The 16,856-nt window shown below is 43.1% G+C and overlaps 1 protein-coding gene across 7 annotated transcripts in view; it reads left to right on the plus strand.

Moving 5' to 3' along the window:
- The window catches only part of ENTPD5 (ectonucleoside triphosphate diphosphohydrolase 5 (inactive)), a 786,147-nt gene that overhangs the window by 454,289 nt on the left and 315,002 nt on the right, over window positions 1–16,856 (plus strand). For all 7 annotated transcript variants that reach the window (XM_069637650.1, XM_069637644.1, XM_069637649.1 and 4 more), the window contains 2 exons: window positions 3,748–3,823; window positions 5,573–5,608. In XM_069637650.1, the coding sequence (XP_069493751.1) occupies window positions 3,748–3,823; window positions 5,573–5,608 (112 nt within the window). The remainder of the gene's footprint in view (window positions 1–3,747; window positions 3,824–5,572; window positions 5,609–16,856) is intronic.

Below are 16,856 nucleotides of genomic sequence, written 5' to 3' on the forward strand. Positions count from 1 at the left end.
GAAGGTGTGGTGGAAAAGATAGCAAAGTGCTGTAGGACCAAGAATATGTGTCGACATGAGAGAATTGAATAAATGTGTGATCCCTGACAGACACCCATTACCCAATATACAGGAACTAATATCTACTTTGGGTCCAGCAAAGTTTTTTTCTACACTAGATCTCACAGCGGCATATCACCAAATCAAATTACATGATGATTCCAAATCTTTGACGGCTTTTATTACGCCAGAGGGACTCTATCAATTTCGCAGGATGCCATTTGGGTTAATATCAGCGGCTTCAGTTTTTCAAAGAATAATGCAGAACATACTTGGTGATATGGAAGGTGTGGTTTTCTTTCAAGACGATGTATTGGTCTTTGCAGATGATCAAGATAAACATGACATAAGGCTGAACAGAGTGTTGCACAAATTACACCAAGCTGGAATGGTTTTGAGTGAAGCCAAATCGAAAATCAATAGAAAAGAAATTGAATATTTAGGACATGTAATAACTGGTGATGGCATTAGACCCAAGAGAGATCTGGCAGAATCTATTCAATCCATGAAGACTCCAGACAACAAAGATCAACTAAGGACTTTTCTGGGAATGGCAGAATATTACGCCAAGTTTATAGAGAATTTCTCAGACCACACTGTCGAAATGAGGAGTTTAATGAAGATGAATAAGAAATTCAGTTGGAACAAGAAGTGTGAAAAAGAATTCCAATTCATAAAAAAGGCGTTAGCCCAAGCCCCAGCACTGCAAAGTTTTGTTAGAGGCAGAAAGACTGTAATTACCACTGATGCAAGCGACGTGGGTCTAGGTGCATCCTTATCGCAATATTATAATGGACAAGAATTAGTGATTGCTTTTGCATCTAGGTTACTCAAAGGACCAGAAAAGAATTACGCTACAATTGAGAAAGAGGCTTTGGCAATCAAGTGGGCCATTGAGAAGTTCCGGTCCTTTGTCTGGGGCGTACAATTCACCATACACACAGATCATAAACCTTTAGTGCAAATATTCAGTACCAAAGGTCTAGACAGAGTATCCAGCAGGATTAGGAGATGGGTTCACAAGACTTCAAGAGTTCAGTTTCAAAGTCATGTACATTCCAGGTTCTAAGAACATTACGGCAGATTGTTTGTCCCGTTTGACCAATCTTGATGACGTTGAAGAAGATTTTGGAGATAGTGAAGCCGTGTGTGAAATATCAAGCCAAGCAGTATCCAAGGAGGATTGGAATGATGGCATGACGAAGGATATTACGCTATTAGAAGTTGTGAAAATGGTGAAAGAAGGGGGATGGAAGAGGAATAAAGTACTTTCTCCAGAAATAAAGGCTTTTTGGGATGTACGTGAAGAATTATATTTGCAAAGTGATTGCCTCATGAAAGGAGACAAATTGATACCCCCTACCAACTTAAGAGAAAAGATTATAACGATGGCTCACGAAGGACATCAGGGAATTGTAAAGACTAAAAGAAGAATTAGAAGCACATATTGGTGGCCCGGTTGTGATAGACTGATCGAAGACCGAGTTAGAAAATGTATCCTTTGCTATAAGAGCGATAAAGTGTGCAAGGGTGCAGAATATCCAATGGTTTTGAGAGAGGTTCCTGAAAGTCCGTGGAGCGAATTGGCTATGGATGTGATTGGTCCCGTTTGGAGTGATGGGTATGCTACGTATTGTCTAGTTATAATTGACATGTTAACCAGATGGGTTGAAGTTGAATTTTTACCTAAAGTTACCACAAGTGATGTTATAAGATTCATGGAAGAAGAGAGAGAGGGATATCCCAAAACAGTCCTCACAGATAATGGCTCACAATTTAAATCTGAGCAAATGGAGACATATTTCAAAAGTAAAGCCATTCACCATAAGTTGTGCGCCATTTACCATCCACAAACCAATGGCATTGTGGAGAGGTTTAACAGAGTGATAAAAGATGCTATAAAACTGGCATGGGCCAATGGGAAAGAATGGAAGGTAACGGTCAAAGAGACTCTATTGGCCCACAGATTCACTCCTCACAGCTCCACTGGAGTCACACCGTTTGAACTCAACAGGGGCAGGAAAGCCAATACAAATATGTATCCAGGGTGGATGAATGATATTGTGAGTAGTGAGAATAAAATAGAAATTGCAAAAGAAAATATTGGACATAGACAAATTGACAACAAAAAAATGCATGATAAAAAACGCTTTGGGAAATTACCTGAGTTTCAGGTGGGTGATTGGGTGAGGATAAAACTACCTGAGAATTTGAGAAGAGATGGTTGCAAATGGTCCAAGCCTGTGAGAGTGGCAGAGGTTTATTCCCATGCTATTAGAACCCAGGATGATAGAGTATGGAACAATGAAAGGGTAATGGATATAAGTGGTCAAAAATGGAGAAGTCAGTATGATGCTTTGGGAAATTTGGACAGTGAGAGAAGTAGAGTTGGCACTAATGTTGACAATGTAGGTAGGAATGTGCGAGGTGTGGGTGAAGTGTTGAACAGAAAATCAAAGAGGGTTTCTTCCTTGGCAACAGATTCAGATGAGAGTCAGGACTGGAGTTACAGGTTCAGATCCAGGTCGGGAAGAGAATCCAGACCACCAAGATATCTCTGTGACTATGTGGGATGATGAAACTATGCTAAAGAGTCCTTCCATATAAAGAAGGGAGATGTGTAGTATCCTTCCTCCGTGAAGCGTGCGTCTGCACGCGACTATGCTCGTGGAAGAAGAATGGAAGGGAGAGAGAAAACGTGGAAAAAGGACAGTTGGAAGAGAAGCGAAGCTGAGGAGACGCATACGACGTTGTCCCTTGTTTATTTATGTAATAACTTAAATAAGTATAAAAATAAAGATATATATATATATATATATATTAAATTGCCCCTCCTTACTTCACCCCCTCGACTAACAGACCCCGGGGCAATCGAATTGCCCCGACCAGTACGTCCACAATATGATGGTTTGTACTGGTTTCTGTTAATAATTTGGGACTAGTAAAGCCAATGGTGACTTTACATGCCCTGGGAGACAGTAGTCCGTCCCAGGGTATGGAGTCTATGGTGTGGTGTCACTATGACACCCCTGTGTTACTGCACGGACGGTGCTGTGTAACACACATAGGAAAAACACATGAGACCCTATGGAGTAAAGGACCCCATAGCCCATAAAACACATTACCAATCAAAGGAATACCATGAATCATGTCCAAGAGTGGGAGAAAGAGTCTCGCTCTTGGCAGGAGGATAAAACAAACTCCAGAAATCCAGCAAAGCTGCTGGGGGACTCACTAGGTTAGGAAATTCAGCCCAAAAAGAGAATTCTCCCTAACAGTGATCTAGTGAAAATGTGTGTAACCCAAACTTAAGAGTTAGAATGCACCTATAATTTTTCAGTAGGTTACAGATTGCAGCCCCCCCCATTATATTGTTTTTTTTTCTGTTTGATTATGTAAAATAAATACATGTTTTGAACCCCAGGAAGCTTCCGATGAGTTTCTATTTGAAAGGTCAAAACGATTGCTAAAATGTTCAGTGCCGTGGCATGTTGACTTACACCGCCTCTCCACTATTTATTTACGGTTAGAGACTGATCTTTCAGAAATGCGCAGTACTCTTACCATGAACACTGAGGAAATGTCCCAGAAAGAGAAGGCAGCTGACTGTTGTCCAAACACCTCCCTCTCTGGATAAAGTTTGCTTGGTGGCTTTCTCTTACAGTAGCGTTTAATACTCAGTTCTTTTTCTCTGTCTCTCACTCTCAGGTGAAGGAGATATTTGAAGACTCTCCATTCCTGGTGCCTGATAACAGCGTCAGCATTATGAACGGAACTTATGAAGGTGGGGTTTGCATTTCAAATTGCGAATGACGTCCACTGACATGCAATACTCCCTAAAATCCCCCTTGTGAGACCCTGTTCTGTTCGGCTATAGAGACTGGGTTCATTTTCAGTTTTGCTTGGCTGAAGTGCAAATGTCTGTCTACCTTTTTTGGGTGATGAATGGTAGATGTGGTTCTGTATGGTTTGTGGAGGCTGACTGGTTTGGTTTTGTGCACTAGTTGGATCAGCGAGTGTCAACTTTGGTGTTTGTATCTGTTGGCAAAAGAAATGGCAGTTGTAGCTGTAGGGGAGACTGGCATTGTGTACCAGTAGGGGCGACTGACAGAAAATCCTATGTATTCCTGTTTTAGTCACCTATGGATAAGACTTTATTACTTTTACGCTCATGAATTGTAGACCTGCCTCTCTGTATTTTGGGATGATCAAACTGATGTTCTATGTCCCAATGGTGATGTCTGAATGAAATCATTCTGAGAATTGTCACAGACCAAGGGATCAAAGGAAAAATTGAAATGTAGCAATTGCAATGAAATTTTGTTTATTGATTCAAAAAACAAAGGTTGGAGTAAGGTATAACAGTCCTTACCCTCTCAGCTCAGCCTTTCAAATCGAATGGATAAGAACCCCCAATAAGTTATGGGCAAGGGTTCTTCCTTTCCCACACAAACTGTGGGACATCTCAGTCTCAGCTTAATTCCCTCTCTCTACCTCGTCAGCAGTAGTATATCACTGCTTCCTCCTACTTTGATTCAACCCTGTCCCTCACAACTCTGATTTCTTCATCCTTGCACTTTCCTCTTCGCACGCCTGCTTCTCTGCTTCAACTCTTGGACTTTCCCTTCTCCAGCCTTTTCCTTGGATGAGTTGGAGCTTCTCTGCTCCAACTCCTCGATCTTTCCCTTCTTCCTCATGCTTTCTCTCCTTTACTGCCTTCCTTCTGTACACACAACTCAACTTCTATAAAGGTCCAAATTCTCTGTTTGGTCTTCACCCGGTCCTCTTTCATAGTCTAGTCTACCTGGAAATTGGGGCACTGATAATGCTACCAGCAACACCCGGGGCCAGTCTGCTGTGTGCATGGGTGATTTCAGTAAGTTTTGAACTCCCTGCTCCTACCTTATTGTCTGTGGAATGAAATGAAAAAACTGGGACCTGTCATCTTTATGACAGGTTGCCCTGTTATGGTGGCCGCTCGACTCACCAAGGCCTCCACGTGCTAGGCTTTGTCAAGAGTCCCAGCTTGTGAACAGGTCTTCCTTTTGTCAAACAGTGTATTGAAACTGGTGTACAGTGAGCTTTCGCAGCCCCGCACGTGGACCACATACCTTTTGTGTCCTTTCCTAATAGCAATTCTTGTTAAGCTCAAGAACTGACATTGCCCGTTTTTGGTTTTTAGCTTCTGTATTTACCCTGGCAAATAACTACGAGTGGGGCCAATGGAGCAAGCTTGAAATGCAAGAGAAACTCCAAGGGCTCCCCAAATACTCATTACAGTGTCAGCAATGGGTGACGTTCCCAGGCCCGCAGAGTTTCTCGCAACTGCTGCTTACATGTGATGTCATCACAGTACTCACAGCATTAAGGATGGAATATATGCCTATATACATCTAAGTTTGAGGTATTGTGCACGTCTGGTGATGGGCAGATATGGCTTTGATACCTGCTGTGATGAATGCCTGTCTACATATTGTGGTGCTGTAAGATGTCCGTCTCTATGTATCATTTCTTATTTGTTCTTTTATTTCAGGAATCTTAGGCTGGATTACAGTCAACTTTCTAACGGGTAATATTTCTAGTTAATATTTCATTTTAACATGCCCCTAATATATTTGCATTTAGCCTGTTTTGGCCCCTATCCATTCCATTAAGAAAACAGTTGCTGCATTAAGGTGTGGTATGTGAGTACATAAGGTAATTCAAACGACTCTTGAGTTATTTATTTTACTCTGATCACTAGGCAGAGTTCTTGGAGCCCTATGTTGCAGACAGATACTTTTTCACAAGAGGAAGTTGAGATTCTCGCACAGCAAGGAAAAAAAACAATAGATTGTAGATGGGCATGAGGATAGTACAAGAAGTATTCTGTTTTACAATTGGTTTTACATGCAGTATAGGCAGTGGCTGGAACAGGAAACATTGGATTTATACTGAGATTGTCGGTTTACTATCCCAGTGCAGCACCATGTTTTTCCACAAGGTGCAGAGTGCATCCTAGTTTTTGGGTCAATTTTCTTTTTGACTTGAGGGGTGGGTTTCTTTTGATTGGGGGGATTCAATTGTCATTTTAATGGTGGTGCAATAGAAAATGCTAATGTTATCCAAAATGGCAAATAGACTGAACAGCCTTTAACCATGTTAGATTTGTTAAAATTGGCTGGGTGGCAGTAATAACGTTTGGAGCCAAAGTCAAAATGTAAATGGTAAAAAACAGACTTTGGGCAAGAATAACACAAGACCAATTAATTAAGAGAAATGTTCAACCTTCTTAACACCACATTCCAAAAGACAACATGTGGGTAATAAAAACCTGTAATGCAAATGGTGCAAGTCGCAGCTCTGAGGGGCTAAAGTAGCATGTAACAACCAAGCAGAGTTTGGATAATAGAATATCTACAGCTCTTAATCAGAATTGTTTAAAATATACAATGAACTTAGAACCCACTCCCACTAAAAGAACCTTGGCACAAACTTGCCAACTTTGTCACAGGGCATTCAAAGACTGAAACATCAATAGCCATGAATATTCAAAAGAAAAAGATCTGCTGCAACCCACTTGTAGTGACCCAAATCCCTACCTAACTAGCCACTTTCCCTCTAGCATCTCTCGAAGGCTTTGCACAACTGTTAAGAAATAGGCATTGTATGAGAAATGCTACCTATGCCCAGCTTCAACTGTCAGTGAATCTCTACCAACAGTGGCTCAACTGCTATTGGAAATTCGTATCGCATCATGGGAGTGCTGTCTATTATCATTCTTTAAAACAGCCACTTATACTCCTCCTTTCAAAAATAAAATGTGGATCCAGCAATCTAAGCTCATTTTCACAGGTTATCCAGTATCCCCTCTTTTATAATCTAAATCCTTGAGGATAGCATCCACCCAACTTCTGAAATACAAAGAAAACCATCTGCTACTTGGAAATCAATACAGGTTCCACCCATAAAGAAGTACTGAAATCAGCCTGTTATTCATGAGAGGAAACCTCCTCTAAGCCCTGCAAAACTACTCTCCTGATACCCGAAATCTCCTTGACCTGACAGCAGTTTATGACTTGGTCAACCACTGGTTCCTTTACAAAGGCTAAAGAACCAAATAGGTCTGAAGGGGATCTACAAGACCGTTTAATGTTAGCGTGGATTGAGGATTCTAAAGCTATCCCATTTGACTTTAAATGTGGGGTTACTGAAATATTTTGATCTCCTTTGCTAGTTAAAGCATATGTGAAATCATTTCCCTCCATGATTGAAACCTTTTCTACAGCCTGCCAACTATACAGAAGATGCCCAGGATATGTGCAACCTAACTTCATTCACCAATAAGGTTTAGTGGATTATCTTGAAATGCTTAAAATTAATGAGGTTACCACTCTGTTGTCCAGACTAGGCTATAGCAGCAGCATGTACCTGGACTCAAAAAATAATCTCATTCATTAACTATAACTAATTCAAAATAGATCTGCAATCAACAATTCTGGGTCTCACAGGTCAGGAGTCTTTCTTTTCAGTATTAAAGCACTGCATTAGTTTCCAGTTAAACGTAGAATAATGTTCATAACATATGCATTATCTGTGACAGGCTGTGGAATTGTGAACCAAATTACCAATCATCAAATACACCCCATGGAGAGAACTGATCTTCCATTGACAATAAGATCACTACAATCACATAAAGATTTTGCCATAGAAGAAGCAACTTATCGCTTGTGGGCCCAGAAATGTAGGACACCTTACCTCTCATGCCGAGAACCAAATCCAAGCATCTTAAATTCATACACAACCTTACAACTGGCTTTGCAAGCAAGCCTTCACTAACTGAAACTGCTAGGTCTCTCCCTTACATACGTACATAAGTGAGGCCTATCCCCTTCTGTATGGATGCATTAAGCATTGGATAGCTGTATAGCGAAGCTGCCGCGAACATGACCACTCTTCGTGACCTCCCTATCTGCAGCACAGCACCAGGCTTCCTTCACATTTGTTGTGCATTAAACATGACATGTTAACTTGTTTTTCTTTGTATAACTAAGAATCATCTCTCCTGCACTGTGAATGTTTCTCACACTTCACCCCTAACCTTACCTTTCTCGCTTGCCCATACGCCCTATTACCATTCCTACCTGATCTTCCCCTTTCTTGGTGTCTCGAAGCAGAATCCCGCAATTTAGCACAATACAAAACTTCAAAAATTAAATAAATGCTACATTTTCAAACCATGAAAACAATCAGACCACCATTACCACCAGCTGGACTGCAGACTCAGTGTAAATAATAATGCTTCAAATGATCACTAGATCGCTGTCTAAAGTGCTTCTGTCATTAGTCAGATACACATCTGGGGAACAAATGCTGGTCCATGAAAGCTAATCATGGAAAGCCAATCAACTTCAGGAGCAATCTCTGCCACAGAATTGTCCCATAGTGGTTGAGTTTCGGGTCCTGATGTGGGGAAACATTCCCGGAGAAGCCTCCGGTGCTAGGGTTGAACATGGGACTGGAGCAATAAACGTTTTCTTGCATAGAATCCATATCTACGTTATCCACATGCTCTCTTGCTTGCAGCCTCCTACCTCACTAGCAGTTAGTAACTAGTTGTACAGGTGAAAGGAAAACATGTCTTGAGACACAGAAATGGGGGTTTATATTCACGTAAAGTACTAATCTTAGTGTATATAACAACAAGCCTGGAATACCCAGAGTTTGGGATGGACAACTTACTTGTAGAAAGGCATCTAGGTCTATGAAAGGTTGTTGCAGGATATTTTGGAGTGCTCCCTTTCTTTGGTTTCCCCACTATTTCTCCATCTTGAGATCCTTTTTCTCCAAGCCAAATCGCATCCTCCAACCCTGTCCACTGGCTTCTGAGGACAGGTTGGGAGAAATGCCTCTGGGTTCTGTGAAAAACCACATGGTGTTTCACTGCCCAGACCCCGGGGATCCCTTGCTCAGGTGGCCAGGGCACGGCCATCACCTTTGGATCCAGACCCTGGGGGTGGACAAGTGCGGGAGGATCACCTGGGTGAGGTGTCCTCGGGGAGTTGGGGAGGGACACCTGATGGCGAGAAAAAGTATCCCCCCGACCCCCCTTCCAATACCCCTAGCCAATCTTTTTTTATGGGATATTCCAACCTCCCAAATCCCCCCCCCCCCCCCCGCCCCCTTCCCTACAGAAACACTAAACTGAGGAAAAGGAGGTATAAGGCTGAAGGAATTACCACCCATAAAATACATTGGACATGTCCCTCTAACGAGATCAGGCAGGTTCAGGCACTTAACTTTACTCTTCACTCTTCCTCACATGGTTAAAAGGTGGAACACTGAGACACACTTTGAGCAAGGTGCACGAGAAGCAGCAGTCCCTCCAGGGCTATTGCGAACCAGGCGAAGGAGAGCGACAAACCGAGGCGTTCATCTGAAGAGGCAGTAAGCCAGAGACCCTCCCCCCACCCCACCCCCCCCCACCAGCAAGAGATTGTGATTTCCAAAAGGTCGTGAGGATTACACACGACAGCCCAGCTGGAAGGGGGAAGCCTTCCGAGTGCTACAAAGTTAACAGCGACCCTCCCAGGTGAACTGCAGAGTTGGGGAGGTGCAGAAGCGGCAAATGGTAACAACCTTGACTCCTACATCAAAGGCGCGAAACACTGAAAGCATCTTAACACAACCAGTGAGTTGAGGGAAGCCAAGAAAGTCTGGCCTGTGTTTAATTGAATGCCGACTACAGTATCTGAGGGATGAAGGTTACGTGAGCGCCAATCTGCAAGAGAAAGTGAATCCATTGTTAGGAACGGTGAATATGAAATACAAAGTAGCAGAGTGGTCAGGTGAAGTGAGATTGCCCAACCAAAAGTCTCTGTGAAATGTTTTGAAGCTGTAGAGGCAGCGGAAAGCGAGAGATGCAAGAGAAGGGTCTGAGCCGGACTGAGGGAGACCCATGTGTGAAATTAAAAAGGAGGGTCTGAGCCCGACTAAGGGAGACCTGTTTGAAAAGCAAGTCACACGTAAGAAGTACATTTTCCAAAAGACATTGGAACGGAAGGAAAATATGTAAAGTGGAAGTAAAGAAAAAAAGAAAGGAGGGTCGAAGTGGTCATGTGGAGGGGAGGGCGAAAAGCCTCCCCGTTTTGAAAGCCTTCGACAGGGAAATCAAAATACGAAAGAAGGTTTGAGCTTGATGAGGGCAACCTATAGTGTGGAATTTGAAGAAAGCTTGGGGAAGGGAACCACACCAAGGAGGAAAGGTTTGAGCAAAATTGAGGGGAACCTATAGTGAACTGTGATCAAATACTATACTTAGAAACTGTTTTGCTGAAACTTTGTAGAAGCTTTAAGGGACTTGCGCGAGAGGAACCCAAGAGGTTAAACCTGTTAATTTGTGACTCAGACTTGAATGGCCAAGAAGCCCCAGCCGCCTAACTGTGTTCTCAAGCCAAAGTGTGTTCATGCATCAAGTGTTCCATCGAACCCTGTGCTATACAACGTGGGGATGAGACTTAATACTGATTTAGATTGCCATTCTGACATTTCGTTTCACCATTGATTTTTCCTTTTGTAGATACATATCCCTATATCACATCAGAGTGAGGGCAGGCATTAGGTTTTTGTTAGTATAGGCCTTTATTGTTTGACCAGGACTGTTTCCTTATTATTTGATAGTCGAGATTACTCCCATCTTAGTTATAGGACCAGACAGGAGTTTTTACAACCCCCTTGAATTTAACAATAAAGGTTTTGAAACTTGCAACTCTTGTGTCAATGTCTACTTGTGATACCATGCCTCCCTTATAGTTCGAAGAGATATTTACTAAAACACAAAAGGAGAAATTGTTGAGCAGCTGTGTCTGGTTCAAGAAGCTACATTGAGTGAAAAAGCCCAACTCTAAAATGACCTACTGTCTTTACTCCCAAAGTCAAGTCCTACCCTAATCCTCACAATCTTGGGGTGTCAACACCTAGTAAAGAATTCTTCAGTTCACTGTCGAAGGGTTGTTTTTATGTGCCTCAGCACTTCGTTAATTGTCTTTTGCTGATGATTCCCTACAATGTACAATCCCCTGGGTATTTGTAGCATTGGAACATATTCCTACTTACACAAGACCTTGTAGCATTCTCCCTTTTTCCTTAGGAGGTCACCTTAGATTGTTATCTGGGCCAGACCTGGTAGTCTTTGCCCTTTTGCCAGACAGGTTCTCTATTGGTAGGATTCCCCCTGTCCTTGTCCTGCTGCTTTAATTATAGCATCTCCCTCTACCCCTTACCCAATGGAAGATAACCTGGAGAACTTGACCAGAACTTGTAGCAGGCTCCACCCAAAACAAGGTTGCTTTTCAGCTCTGGTGGCTTTGCAGCTACCAACTGGATTTGGGATCGCTCCCCCAGCAGGCGCCCTCACTCTTGCTCGTCCACTACCTCTTTTTCCTCCCAACATCAGATTCAAACAGGCTCTTTGCTTTATTCTCTTCTGCAAGTGTGAGCTCCCACCACTTGTTTTTCAGTTGTGTGATGAATCTAATGATATCCTCACTCCTTTCCCTGAGGTAGTCTCTCCCTAAGTGGCCAGGGGACGGCTGCCCGCTACCTGATCATACCCTGGTGGTGGCTATTTGAGGGAGGACCACCTGGGTAGGCGATCCTCAGGGAGAATGGGGGGCACCATTGGGAAAAGTCGCATAACCCCCATTCCCTATTGGGGATGTTCCTTCCATGCCTCAGGCCTTAATGGCTTATTGCACCGCTCATCCATGTACTGAAGACAAGGAAGAGGCAGGGAGCAGTAATGATTACTCCTGAAGGAATCCTATACCAGCTTCCTCAACAACACATAAAGAATCACCCACCAACTACTGAGACAAGGAAGAGATAAAGAACAGTGAAGAACACTAAGGCCGGGAAACGTACGCTGCAGCCTAGTCTTTGGAAACTCTTATCAGATCATGATATTTAAAACCTGCACAGCCGACGGCAATGAGAGAGGGCTGCAGACCCTGAGCTGCACGGTTACCTGCATGAGCACCGTCCGGAATGTTGAAGAAAAAGACGCATTGGGAAAAGCTACCGCCCAGCAGTAGGAGGAGCCGGAAGTGCGGAGTATGCGCTGTCCGAGAGTGAAAGGCAGCAGAGACTGAAGACCGCCACGGCAGAGGCACAGCGGCTGACAAGTCACACGCCAAGCCCACAATCCAAAGAACAGAAGCAGAGGGGCAGACCCGGTAAACCCAGAGAAGCGAAGAGGATTACAGGGTTGCCTGAAAGTGCGCACTGCTTTGAAGTAGCTATCCTTAAGCAAAGGGAAGTATGTGAAGAAGCTAAAAGACCAATAAGCTATTCCACAAATAGGTCGTTGAACCCGCATCTTAAAGGGACAGAGCGAAATCCTGAGTAAAGAGGAAGGAACTTGAGAGAGGGGCAAAAGCCCAATATATGAAAGGAAGAACCATTCAAGAAATATGCCAACTTTGGGCTGGTATTATTTCACTGGTAAAAGAGAATTGGAATAAAGGTATGGTATGAAAGCCCTGGCAGGGGAGTACACCAGGTGAAGAGAATGATTGTATGGAAGTCCTAGTAGGAGAAAATACCAGGAGAAGTTAAAATATGTAAAAGACTGTAAGGAAGTCCTGGCAGGTGAGTATACCAGGCCAAATCAAGTGTGTTAAATTACATAGGAAGTCACATGCCCTAGGATCTTGAACTATTTGAAACGTGATTCTTTGTCTTGAACCTACCTGCAAAAAGGAACCTGGGGAAGGGAACTCTTTCCCCGAGAACTGCTTGTGCGTTCCAAGAGGGAGAAGCCATCCTCTTGGCCTACATGAAACTTGCATATTGGTAACAGAAACCTGGGGAAGGGAGCCATTTCCCTGAGAACTGTGCGCCAAGAGGGAGAAGCCATCCTCTTGGCCTACATGAAACTTGCATATTGGTAACAGAAACCTGGGGAAGGGAGCCATTTCCCTGAGAACTGTGCGCCAAGAGGGAGAAGCCATCCTCTTGGACTACATGAAACTTGCATATTGGTAACAGGAACCTGGGAAAGAGAGCCATTCCCTGGAACTGTGAACAGGGTCCACTTGGAACATTTTGGTTGGAGTTAAATCTTTTCGTTGAATTGGAACATTTGTGCACCTTAAGATCCACAAAGAATATCCTTTGCACCTTAGAGTGAATTGTTCGCATGTGACATCTTGACAATGGAAAGACCCCTTCATTTTTGGTTGAGGTAGGGAAATTCCTCCTAGCATAGGGATAGTAAGGCATTTCTCCAACCCTTTTGAGTCTGAATAAATGTTTGTAGCCAAAACGGAGTCCTCTGTGTCTGCGTCTCATTCCAAACTCCTCAGTTGCCACACAATTTGGCCTACTTGGCGTGGTCACCTTCTGTTCTCGCCTTCTGATTCTCTTGCTGAAGTAAAGCCAGCTCTCGGAAAAGTTGTCCTAACTCCCTGAAAGGATGGAGGTCTTTATAATGTGTCTATGGTGCTAATTGTACCAATGAGCATCTTGGTTGGGAGTTCCTTGCTTCATTAATTTTAGTATATGTTATTGGTGCATGGCTTATGGCTGCGCATAACCCATTTTTCCACGTAATCATGTGCAGTGGTTTCGGTTTCTCTAATATAACTCGGTCCAGGTCCCAATACCCACATCCCAAGAGCTGAAATAGTCTGTCTGCCACGCAGGAATTAGCCACCACTATGTCAGCTAAGCCTGCCAGTTCTCCGGCTGCCAAGTGTGAGAAACCTGAGGGCATTCTTACTTCCTTTTCCCCCAACATCCTCTGCTAGGTGGCCAAGGAAAGGCCATTGCTTTTGGATCCCGACCCTGGGCGTAGATATTCGAAGGAGGATCACCTGGGTGGAGGAGATTTGGGGAATGGAGAGAGGACGTCCTTTGGTGAGACAGTGTCCCCCATTCCCTTTTCACAATTATCTCAGAAGCCTTTATAGGGTACTATGCCCTGCCCTATCCTTCCTTCCTAAATGACCCTCGGAAACACCATCATTACAGAGGGACAAGGAAGAGATCAAAAAGGAAGACACCTCCGTATATGGGCAGGTGAAACCCACCTAAACTGCTTCTTGTTAATGCAGAGAAATATTAGAGCCATAACAAGACAGGGAAGAAATAACTGGCAATTAGGCACCCTTCCATTCAGTATTTTTCTCTTTCACACACACACACACACACTGTCCAACCATCCTATTCCTTTAAGACTAGGACGAGGAGGAGGCAACTGTGTTATACACACTTCCATTAATTCACACCACGTTGGTACTGAGACGAGGAAGAGGACTAGGGAGGAATACTATTACAATGGCCACGCATGTCCCACTAATAGATTTAACTATGATCAGGCAAAGGGCTTGCAACTGCAACCAATTAAGAGGCTACAGATGCATAACATGAGAGACTGGCAGGAGAGAGAGAGAAACGCTTATGGTGAGAAGGACATGACAACCTGACATAAAGAAGGCTGCAGAGGGGCCAGCGAAAAAGGATACTGTGTGTTGCAGAGAGGGGAGATGGACACCGGGGCACACATGGGCCATGTGAGGGTCAAGACACCTGCAGTCCCATGTGCCGTGCGTCCACAGCTGGAGCTGTGGGACACAGCAGGCTACAGATTTCCGCATACCGCTGCAGCAAGCTTCGAAGGCAGCAAACACTGCTCGCCAAAGCTCCCGACAAGTACAAGGGGAATGAGAGAAAGCCGGAGCGGAGAAAGAAGACACGCTGAGGAGTGGGCGCACACCAGTGAGTGAAAGAAAGGGAACACTCATGCCAGGGCGTTCCAGGGGCTGGAATTGGGCAGATGGAAATGCTGATCGAACAGACATGTATAATTGGGTTTGAAGACCGAATGGAAGAATTTTGAATACCGAACAAGCTGCAAAGTACTTTTAAAATGCAACAAGTATTGTTGAATACTGAACTAAAGAAAAGATATGAAACGTATGTGAAAATACTGCACGAGTGAAAAGAAAGTGATGCGCATTTATGATTGCAGTGCAAGCAAGGAATGACCATTTGATGGACAATGTGAAAGTATGAACAAAGTGAAAGACAGTAATAAGCACTTATGAACCAAGTGGAAATCAAGTGATGAGCACTAATGGACAATGTGAAAGCAAGTTGGTGGAAAGAAATAAACTCCACAGAGTGAGTTATGTGAAATTCACGTTGTTGCATAGTCAAGAGACTGCCAAGGAAAAACAGAACTGAATGTGGATTGAGACCACCGGTTTAAGAGAGAAAACCAATGTTGGCAAGAAGACCTGAAGGATTGTATGAGATACAAGTTCTGTTCAGAAGAATTTGAAATAAGTGAGTCCAGAGATACCTAGAGTATGGAAAGCACATTGTGACAAAGCCAAGAGACTGTTAAAGAGAAGCAAAATTGAGTGCTGACTAATGATACAGGTTCATAGAGAGAAAACATAAGTGGGTAACAAAATGCCGAAAGGTTACTGGTTGCATGACTTGTAATCGGTGGACTGTGTGGTTTGACAACTGCGAATAGACGGAGTGAACCCCTTCTGTAAAAGAACCAAGGAATGTTAAAATACAGACAGTTTTGTATAATAAGTGCTGAAGTGAGTGAAGAAAGGAACAATCTGTGTGAATTAATGAAAAGCATGAATGGTTACAAAGTTGAACTGGAATTATTATTAAAGGCAAAGTCTTCAGGAAAGGAACCCCTATGCCTTTTGGTATTGTTTTGAATTTAGGGACGGGAACACAGAAGCCTGTTGGAACTGTTTTGAACTTGGGGAAGGGGAAGCTGGCAGAAGCTCGGAACTTTATTTTGAACAATGTTTCTTTTGTTACTGACCTCCCTACACATTGTATATCTTTAGTTGTGAGGGCAAGTATAGGTTTTCGGCACAGACGTACTTTTCAGTTGAACTTAATGACTCGGGCGGTCATTAGTTTCTTTAGGTAGGGAAATACCACCTTAGTATAGGGCAAGATGGACCTTACGCCATCCTGACATTTAAGAAGAATAAACCATTTTGTAGAAAAGTGAATCTGTTGTCTGTGTCTTACTTGTTCCTTTTGTGAAGGCATCATGAAGTAAGTTTGATGGTGTGTTGTCAGCAGAGGAAACACTTTACCTCTGCCCTTTTCTTGTTGCTGCATGTTTCCTGCTATACGCCATTCTGCAGTGCAGTCCAGGGCTTGCACACTCGAGGTGACTTGTTGGAGTCATCCTCTCGATGTGTTTCATATTTCATGTTTTTCATATTTATTTGTTATTTATATAACTCCTTACACCAAGGCGCTGTACAAAACCAATTTACAGTACCATTTCAATGAAAAGAATAATACAATAAAAAATATAACTTACAATGAGACTAAAATACAATTAAGATTGAATTAAGAAAGTTTTCAGGGCAGCACGGAAGGTAGAACAGGAGTGAATAGACCGCAGAGAGAGAAGAGCATTCACGTAGTAAGGAGCCAACAAAGAAAAAGAACAGAAGCGTGAAAAAGCACATGGAGGGTGGGGTTCAGTTAAAATAAAGTGGGTTTGAGAGCGAAGATTATGAGAAGGAACATAAAAGGTAAGAAAAATGGGAGCCAGTCCATAGAGGGATTTGAATACTATACAAAGATAGTTGAATTTAAGTTGATAGTGGAAAGGTAGCCATCAAAGAGAGGCCAAAGAGGGAGAGGGAGGCTCGAATAGATGAGGAATACAGAAGACGGATAGAGGAATAAAAAACAGATTTAAGAGGAGCTAGATGAGACAGGGAGACCAAAGAGGATTACAGAACAAAAGAATAGTCAAGCAAAGATTAAAGAAGACATTA

The sequence above is a fragment of the Ambystoma mexicanum genome, chromosome 14 (genome assembly GCF_040938575.1).
Source record: "Ambystoma mexicanum isolate Mex_15411 chromosome 14, UKY_AmexF1_1, whole genome shotgun sequence".
NCBI classification, from domain to species: domain Eukaryota; kingdom Metazoa; phylum Chordata; class Amphibia; order Caudata; family Ambystomatidae; genus Ambystoma; species Ambystoma mexicanum.